General features: G+C 40.6%; 1 protein-coding gene across 1 annotated transcript; it reads right to left on the bottom strand.

Annotated features, from left to right (window-relative positions):
- Window positions 1-5,442: 5,442 nt before the first annotated feature.
- On the bottom strand, window positions 5,443-9,719 carry LOC131695089 (uncharacterized). Its single transcript, XM_058983618.1, has 3 exons — window positions 9,272-9,719; window positions 5,893-7,275; window positions 5,443-5,829 (listed from the first exon to the last, which is right to left on the bottom strand). Exons 1-3 carry the CDS (start codon window positions 9,717-9,719, stop codon window positions 5,717-5,719), a joined length of 1,944 nt encoding a protein of 647 aa, XP_058839601.1. The 3' UTR covers window positions 5,443-5,716.
- Window positions 9,720-9,952: the final 233 nt, after the last annotated feature.

Genomic DNA, 9,952 nt, shown 5'->3' with positions numbered 1-9,952 from the left:
CTAAAAGCAAAGAAAATTTACGAAAAACAACCCCAGGGAATGGATACCGTGTCCTTCTCTACGCCGGGACCAAGAGCTTCACCAGGTCACGTGAAACCAGGAGGTTCCAAGAAACACAATGGGGTTCCTGGCACCGTGCTACGCGTTGCGAACGAAGCAGCCACTAACATAGGTAAAACACCCAATGGGAAGTCGTCGGCAGCACAAAATGGAAGGGGAACAATAATGATAGGTCCGAAAAACGAAAGCTCTTTAACCTTCAGGAAGTCGCGCTAGTGCACTGAGAGCACGCTGCTCTGAACATGTAGCGAAATCGTCTTAGCGCACCAGCGGCTGCTCGTTCAGTGGGCCATTTGCGCGACTTCCGGAGGGTTAAGGAACGAAACAAATATGAAGCACTCATAGTCAAAACTAACGATGAAGGTACTGCACGCAATGCGGATAAACCCAGCGCTCAAGGAGCGGGACTCAGACGCTAAGAAAATCAGGCACACTCACAGAATTGAAAAAGGACCGGAAAAACTACAGCTCTGCTTATAAAGAACCCATCGAGGAAGCCAACGGCGATGCTGTGGAAGTGTAAACCTTGTGCCCAATGTAGGGACCTGGATGAAGTTTACTCGGTTGAAAAGCTAAGAGAAGCTCGGAAAAAACAGTGCGAGCTGGGAGAAATTCAGATGACGAAACAAATGCGAAGGGAACTTTTCGGCATGCAAGCGGCTTCGGTTAGGCCTCCAGAAGCAGCAAATAAGGCACCAAAAAACCGGGGGGATCAAAGTTCGGTGGTCGGTATGCCCACTGTGTCTCTCTCAGCGACTGGAAGAGTGCTTCAAGTATCAAGAGTCCTGGCTAGAAGTTGCAGTAGTAATTGATAGGAGCAAATTATGCAGTAGGTGCGGGGAAAAAATCTACAACTGGCGACAGACTCTCAGTTGTCTGATCTAGGCAATCTATGATATCCGGAATTCAATTAGGAGACTGCAATGAAGTCACATTGGAGGTAACGTAAATCAACCACTGCGACACAGCACAATGCTTGTTGCGGCGAAGTTTAAGTATGATGTAGCTATTGATACAGCTCGGTACTATACCTATACCGGCCTGTGGTGATAACTGGATATCAGATAACGTGAAATCAGCGGCGACGGGAAGATATCCAATCAGGAAGTAGTTTATCGCGCAAATGAAGGCTTTGTTATCGCCGAAATCAACGGAATCTTATTTTGCGTTGCTACGCACCTCCGCACAGTGGCACGACGAGTGACAAAACCCCAAAAATCAACATCATGTAATTCTTTTGTAAATATTTATTTTATTTTTCTCTCAGTTTGAATAAAAGTATCCCAAAATTTTACGATAATAGAATTAAAAATGAGTTTTTAACATGTCATTGAAGCAAGTGATGTCGCGGATTTCTGTTCAATTCAATTCATTAGAATTGTTAATACCTCAGAATTTTAAACGACGATATCTCAAGAACTACACAGCCGATAGAAGCAATTTTAAGTTTATTGGAAAGAAGAATGAATATGCTAAACTATAGCTGTGAGATTTTTGTGCAAAACTGATTAATGTTTGTTCTGCTTCAAAAAACTCCAATTGAAAAATTTTATGTCATATCACTAATTTATCTTTATACGTCCTCCAATTTTTGAGATGGTCTCCCATGGATCACTTATCATGAATATCTATGTTTTTGAAAATACCCATATGGAGACGCCCTGTAGCTAATACATCTCCTTACAAATTGGTTGCCTAAACGGCTTCATATCCCTGAAATATTAGTGATTTTTACTAGTTTTGTCATAGAAATGTTCGTCAAGCTGATAGGAGAGTCAGTTAACGTTAGGAAGTTGGTATTGGGGAGTATGCGAGAAGTGCACTCACAGCGACCACCAAACGATCCGGTACACTGTCGGAAGCAATCAACTGTCGGAAGCACGTGTGACTCAATCGGAACGAGCGGAGGTGGAAATAAATGAAGTTCGACTAGAGGGTCTTCATTGAAAAGTTGAGGCTTGAGTGCAATCACCTATACTTCTGTGTCGATGAAGCGATAACGGCATTAGCAAGAGCATGCGATGAAACCATGTCAAGAGAAGGTAAACCTTCTGGTGGAACACGACGATAGCTGACCTATGTGAGCGTTGCCAGCGAGCGCGGAGGAGAACGCCAATTCGAATCCGTGGGGTGTCACTTATCGAGTTGCCATGGTGATGATAAGAGGACCGGCAGTATCACTGGATAGGTTCCCACAAGGGATGAGAGTCTAGTAGAAGCGATATTTCCGCAGCATGGTCATCCTGGCTAGTTCAAGTTTGACTGGATTATAAAGTAGCACCAGCAAATGATTGATGGGGCGCCTGTGAACTTGAAAACACCCAGTATCGAAGGACTGGAAAACTTGCAGAATCGCAGGACCGGCTTTGACATCTGCTCGGGTAGCATCGGTTTCGGAAGATCTTCCACTGTCGGGAACTTTTCGACGTAGTAGGCAAGATGCTCTGCCGGGGACTATTCCGAGTAGTCTGTACGCAATTCTCTACCCGGAATCACTGGACACGGCACTCTACCGGACAGCATCGAAACATTACCCAAGTAACAATTTAAGTTTTATAGCACACTACAAGCGCAATCTAAGTTTTAAGAGGGGTGTCAAGACTACCACAAAACCTCAATTGTTACTTGGGTTAATAACGCGTTCGTCAACAGTTTCGGGAAACATTATTTCGCCGGGGAGCTCTTGTCCGAGTTAGACTAGCCCCACCGTCGGGGACTACGCCGAGTAGCACCGAAAACGACAAACTATCAGCTTAGGGTCGTCGGGGCACCAGTGAATTGGAAACCACCCTCCAACCGGAATCGCTGGATCGACCACAGCATTCAACTAGTGAACGTAGAGAGGAGCGTATGTACAATATCATGCCGAAACAAGGGAGTGCGTAGCAGCAGAAGTGATGTGGCAGTAATGAGACCAGCGAACTAGCATGACCAGCTAGACAGTGGAATCAAGCGAAGTGGATGAGTACAGCCCTCCCCCTCCTCTTGTTGCTTCAAATGGAATACTGGGGATCAGGCAAATGTCGGATTCTTGGTGGAGGTTACAGGAGTGGGGTTCAGAGTTTTCTTCTCTATTCAGAGTCCCTCACTCTGGCACACGATGAAGGAAATCGGTAGTATGGTCCAATTACAGAACGTGTGCTGGGTCGGTGTAAAAGGTTTACCATCATGCAAAAAAAAACTCACACACATACATACACAAGATAAAGCTTCTAATTTAATATTTAATGTTCTTCAAAACAACTCTAGCAGCTGAAACGTCCACATAATTATTGCAATTTAAGGACAGAATCGTTTTCAGGCAATCAATACTCAAACTTACACAGCGTTTGTATCAAGCTATGACATATTGATTTCTTTGTTCTTAAGATAGCTTACAATATGTTTGGTTCGCTAACCATTGCAGTCTTTTTCGAGCTGTATTCCGTCTTTAGTAACAGTTCTTGCAGTTTCGTTGCTCAATTAATCTATAAATTTAACTTTGGCGTGATAATTGCTCGTACTTGAATACTTTAAACCCATTTCCCATATATCGCTTCGTAATGTTGACAAAGTAGAGGAAAAGTTTGGAAGATATATTCGAGGGCGAATAACACGTCTTGGTTAATGTCCGCCCCAATAAGCAATACAATATGATACAAAAAATATTCACTTTCGTTAAAAATTTTCCACCATATCGTGTGTGCGCTCGTAGCTTAGAAAATAAAGCGATATGTGTTACGATACAACTCTTCTGGTGACTGTGGTTCTATTCCCAGTGTAAATATAACAAGCAGTGGTGTTCTGATTGGACAAGGGGTACAATCAGAACATTTCAATTTGCTGTTGGAGTTTGAATGATCGATAAAGAAAACATTCGCGCTTGGCGTCCTTTTAGAAGTGCATTGGCTATGTAACCTGGAAGTTCCGGTTAGATCGGAATTCGGTGGTAATAGTGATTATGGCGGTAGTGAACCCTCAAGGTAGCATCTCTAGTGACAATTGAGGTTTTATGGAAGTTTTATAGTCGCTCATACAACTTAAATTGCACTTGTAGCGTGCTATAAAACTTAAATCAATGAAAATTGGATGCTAATATTGGAGAAATTTCCAATCTGCAATTGAGCGAATCAGATGAGATATCTAAAGATCATCAATAAAGTACAGCAGTACCGTAGCTCAATTTTTCAAAAGCTACAGATTGATTGGTGCAAATAACATCAAATTGTTTGCGACATTCCATACACACTACATGTAGAATATTGTAGGATGTTAGACACAGAAGGTTAGTCGCTCTCGAACATTCAGCCGTAAAGCCACGATGATCGTTTCCAAAATATTGCTGACAGTGAGCCTTAAAAGCTCCAAAAACTTGGAGACAGCAAACAATGAAGCTATTTCATGATAGTTATTACCTTCTCGCTTATTTCATTTTTGGTAGACTGGAAACATATACACGGATTTCCAGCTAGATGGAAATATGCTACTGACAAAGGTTGCTCGAGAGATGGGAATAAGCGGAGGCACCAAAATGTCGATGTGACCTTTAAAAGGAAATCCGCGAAGACTCAGTAACAAATAAGAGGAGAGAAAACAGGACAAATCAAGCATTTTTCTCGACGTCCCAGGACACCGGAACAGCCAGATAAAATCAGGACATGTTCTGGGAAACGGGGATGTCTGGTCACTCTATATAAAGTAATAACTTATTGATTAAATTGATTTTATAATCGAAGAAGGCGGTCTTCCGGTTGTCAGAAAACCTTATTCGAGGTCCGTCAATGTGTGTGTATGGGAGGAGGGGGGGGGGGTTGTAGATCAATTGGACTTTATTATATTAGGTTTGTGGCGATCCGCCATGGTAATCCTAAGCATCATCACCGTAATTATCATCGCTCTGGTAACTCACTCTCAATCTCACCCTTAGAATCATATCACATTCCTAACTACCCGATCTCGGGAACCCTCACAAAGCTACAAATGGCCGATCAAACGATCGATAGGTACTAACCATAAGGGACCATTCATAAATTACGTAACGCAAAAATTTCCCCAGATTGACTCTCCTCTCCCCCTATGTAACAAATTGTCACAAATTTTTCTATCCCCCCCTCCCCTAACCCGTAACAAATTCTTCGAATTTTTTTTTGTTCAGAAAAACATGTTACGTAACGATCTAGCTTACTCCTCCTCCCCGTATGTCACAACTTCTCGTACCCCCTCCCCCCTAAACGCGTTACGTAATTTATGAACGGTCCCTAAGAGTAGCTCGCAGTTGTATGGGAAAACTTCAAAATGATTTAAACTAGCGTGCACACCACATTTTGAATTCCTTTTGTGGTCCCAAATGCCTGTGCAAAGTTTGGGAGCGGTCGGTGCTTCCAGGGTTTGCGCAAGTTAAGAATAAGAGTTTGTGATACTCTTTTTAAAAAATACAACTACACTACTCTACCGTTCCACATCGAATGAATTTATTTCAATTAATTAGCCCTAACTACAGTTCAATACTGCTAACTCTGCAATCCTCGCGGTGGTGCCATCCATCCGGTCACACGTTGCCATCGATTGGGTCGCACGTTGTCGTCGTCTAACAAAAATGCCTAGCTTGGCGATTGCAATGTTTGCCGGTTGTCTCGAGGAACTTCGACGTCAGCACCTGAGTCGCGTGGCTTCATCGTTAACTCGTCCTTCCTGAGAGATGAGGTTCCGTACGAATCACTTCTCTGATTGTCAAACGTCTAATGTTAGGTTGGATGTCTGGTACTGGATCTTCGACTGTTGTGGTCCTGGCTGCAGGTTGTATGTTTATGGTAGCTGATCTATGAATGAGAAATCTAAGGAGAAATGCTATACCGATTAAGCTAGGTAGGGACATAATTCCCCCGAAAATGGATAATGTTGGCCACTTTATACTGTTCGTTGATAGCCGGATAACATCCAGCTCCTTCCTCGTTTCCAGATGGAGTTTATGTAAATGGTCCAGGCTGATGTTTAGAACCTCTTGATGCATATTCACATCGATTCCGTCTAGGGGTAGTTGTATTGGGTTTCCCGGTAAGGTTTTCACTCTTGAGCTATATAAAACATTATTGATGTATAACTGACAATTTTTGAAGAAAACGATGAATGCTCCGGTCAGGTTTCTGTTTGTTAGGCCACAATTTGATGAAAGGGTGAAATTTTTCATAGTGTTTATGAACAAGTGTTGGTTGTCTAGAAAAATAACTTCTTCTTCAACTGGGTTGGTGGTAAAATTACAAGTTGCCTGTTCTCCTTTCAATAGCTTCGGTATGCAGGTTGAATTGTCCAAATTGATTTCGTTTGCGTCGAATATAGTAGGTTCGACTGAGTTTATGGAGTAAATCTCGTCTTTGTGAGTTAGATAAAATCGATGATCTATATGAATTTGCTTATTTTTGTGAATGATTGGGTATAGACGTATTTTGTTGAATATTCTCGGGTCGAGTTTTGGCATTTTTATTATGAGTGCAATTTCCAAACTGTTCGTTGCCACTGATGTCGTCGCATAATTCATTGCCTCCAGAGCAGTATGAACCGTTATATTTTCCCTAGCTAAATCATTGATTAAAATATCAATTTCACGTTGGCTCAGAATTTTTTCGTTTACTATTCCTAATTTAGCTAACAAGATTGTATCAATTATCTGATTCAATTTCTTTGATAAGTAGTTTAAATGAAATAAAATCTTAGTGGAATAAGTTTCGGCTGATCTTGTGTTAAACAGATTGATTGCCTTTTTCGTTTCAAACATTGCTTCCTTCAATTGTAGGTTTATCTCACGGTTAATCCTGATCTGCTCATTATTGTTCATAATTAAATTATTTATGGTAGAATTGATGATTCTCAAATCATTGGCATCTGGACTGCCAGCTATAAATTTCCAAACTGTGCCTAAGCTATCCCAACGTTTATGACGTCTGATAGGGTCTATGCTTTTTAATGCAAAATCTATTTCGTTAAATTTTTCTATTATTAAGTCGGAAAATTGATTTCTGCTAAAGTTTTCAAACTGATCTCTAAGGCTTTTTACTTGCATTCTAATAGTCGTTAGATTGAAGTGATGAATGTAATATGTGTGGTCAAGTTTGATCCGTGCCTCGCCTTGATCGAAGATCATGACTGGTTGACGTCCTACGTCCCGTAAGTCGAGTGTCACATCTTGTGTCGATTGAAGTTGGTCTGGTTGAATACATAATAGCAGTAGTAGTCTGAAACGTAGAAGTAGAAGTCACGTTTTATATTTTCCTAATTTTCAGGTCGTCTTTGTGGATTCGTCGGTTATCGTCAGTCGTAATTGTGCTTTTGTTAACTTTCGAAATTTTTATTTTTTTGAACCTTTTCTTGTGTTTAAGTCTTTGTCGGGTCGTCTCGTATGCGTCTTGATTTTCTTCGATCGGTACAGGTTTCTTTTTTTTATTATGGTGTTCCAACGCATTTTTCTGGGTTCGTAGTAGGTTTCTGTAAGTCTTTTCGATAATGTCCGGTGTACGAGGAGAGGGAAGAATTATTTCCAAAGGAGTGAAATTTGTGGAGGAGTGAATAGTAGAATTATATTTCTGTACGGATAGTTGGATCAGGTCTGGAGTTGAGAGATTCGGATTTTCAGTTTTTGTTATTCGGTAAATTTCTAGGAGCGTTGAGTGAAAACGTTCAACGGTTCCGTTCATTTCGCTCCGTCCGGTGGCGGTTACATATGGGTTGATTTTGTGTATGTTGTAAAAATTAACGATCTCTCCCGTCATAAAGGATTTTTCACCATCCATCACAAGTGTGTTTGGTGCTTTGTACTTTAAGAGAATATCCTTTATTGCTGGTATGAGGTCGACGGCTGCTCTTGATTCGATTTGTGTGACTTGAGCGAATTTTGAAAATTTGTCGACATATGTCAAAAAGTGAAGACTCTCTAAAAACATAATGTCGATGTGCGCTATTTCAAATGGAGCCTTTGGAATTGGTGTTTCTTGTATAGGAAACTTTATCGGGTTTCTATCATATTTGCACTCATGACAAATCTGACAGTTAGTGATAAAATCTCCTACCTTTTGAGCTAATTTTGGAAAGAAATAATTTCGAAATATTTGCTGTTTATTTTCCTGTGCACCTCTGTGGGCTCTGTAGTGTTCAGTGCGGATGATATTCCATTGGTCATCTTCCTCAGTTATGTCTTCAAGCATATTCTGAGTGAAACGAATCGTTAACAGATTTTGTTGTCCGAAATGTCTTTTATAGACCTCTTGCATTTTTCCCATTGTGTTCTCATCTGTTAACAAACCATTTACTTTAGAATAGTTAAAGTGGTTTTTTAGTACCTGTAATAATGAATCATCGTTAATTTCATTTATATAAATTGTAATTCTTGTGTATCCTGAAAATGGGGTTTCTGTTATTGTTTTATCAGGTCCTTTCTTTATTACCACTTGATGACGAAATACGTTGATTGGCGATTCAGTCGAAGGTATATAAAAGTCGTCGCTATTTTCGGCTGAATGTTGGGTTGCTGATAGGGAGCATACAATTCTGCTTAAGGCGTCTGCCACCACGTTTGCTTTTCCTGGCTTATACACTATTTCATAATCATGCTCTTCTAAATATGCCTTCCATCTTTTGAGTTTTGCATTTGTATTTTTTGGAGATAAAGCAAACGTTAACGGTTGGTGATCAGTTAGAATTTTAAACTTCGCCCCGTATAAATAGTTTCTAAATACTTGCAAAGACCAGAAGATCGCTAACATTTCCTTCTCTGGCACAGAGTATTTTTCTTCCGTTGAAGACAAAGTTCTGGAAGCAAAGTGAATCGGTTTGTCTTTGCCGATGTCACCTTGGGATAGAACAGCACCTATAGCGAAATCAGATGCGTCCGTTGTGAGAATAAAAGGTTTCCCATAGTCTGGGTAAATGAGAACGTCAGACGATTTTAATACGTTCTTCAATTTGTCGAAGCATCGTTTTTCATCACTCGAGAGCGAAATTTTTCTATTTGATGAGGGATTTCTTTCCCCCCGAAGAAGGTTTGTAAGAGGTTTTGCGATTTTCGCAAAGTCTTTTACAAATCTTCGATAATAACTCATCATTCCAAGGAACGAACGAAGCTCTTTGAGATTCTTGGGCTCTGGGTACCTATTGATAACTTCAATTTTTTTAGTGTTAGGTTTGATTCCTTCAGCACCGATAATAAATCCTAAAAATTCTATTTCAGAATGCAAAAACTCGCATTTGTCCAACTGAATCTTGAGATTTGCATTATTTAGTGTTTCTAGAATTATTTTAAGATTTTTCAAATGTTCGTTTAGGGTCTTTCCAAACACGATGACGTCATCGATGTACACATAGCATATTTTCCCTATGTGATCTCTTAGCACGTCGTCAATTGCCCGCTGGAAGATCGCAGGAGCGTTCTTCAAGCCGAACGGCATTCGAGTGAACTCATATTTCCCGTTGTTGATGGCGAAAGCCGTTTTCTCGATATCTTTCTCCCTCATTTTAATCTGGTGAAATCCAGACGCTAAATCAAGGGTGGTGAAGTATTTTTGACCCTTTAGTTGATCTAAAACATACCCAATCTCGGGCATTGGATATTTATCGGGAATTGTCTTCTCGTTCACCTTCCGATAGTCTATCACCAGGGTAAGGATATACCTTCTGATGAACTGGAATATCATCGGTGGTATTGATTGTGCACTCAACGTTTGTTGAGCATGTTAATTTTGCATTTGTTTCATGAAAAACTTCTTTTGAGCTGTCGAGGACAACTCTTAGTTGATTCTGCTCCTCTTCAGTAAGATGAGCTGTTCGAAAAACGCTATTGGAAGTACAGTTTGTCTGAGAATATTCGCAGAGAGGAATGACAAGTTTCTGATTATCAGAATACAAGGTCAAAGTCCTATTAGGAAAA

The sequence above is a fragment of the Topomyia yanbarensis genome, unplaced genomic scaffold (assembly GCF_030247195.1).
Source record: "Topomyia yanbarensis strain Yona2022 unplaced genomic scaffold, ASM3024719v1 HiC_scaffold_28, whole genome shotgun sequence".
NCBI classification, from domain to species: domain Eukaryota; kingdom Metazoa; phylum Arthropoda; class Insecta; order Diptera; family Culicidae; genus Topomyia; species Topomyia yanbarensis.
Note: the sequence above shows the minus strand (reverse complement) of the source record. Positions and strands in the feature narration are given on the sequence as shown.

Coding starts and splice junctions, on each gene's coding strand:
- LOC131695089 (XM_058983618.1), bottom strand. CDS start 9,719: ATGATATTCCAGTTCATCAGAAGGTATATCCTTACCCTGGTGATAGAC. Junction 7,276..9,271: donor CAAGATTCAGTTGGACAAAT/GCGAGTTTTTGC, acceptor TTCTACTTCTAC/GTTTCAGACTACTACTGCTA. Junction 5,830..5,892: donor GTCCCTACCTAGCTTAATCG/GTATAGCATTTC, acceptor TACAACCTGCAG/CCAGGACCACAACAGTCGAA.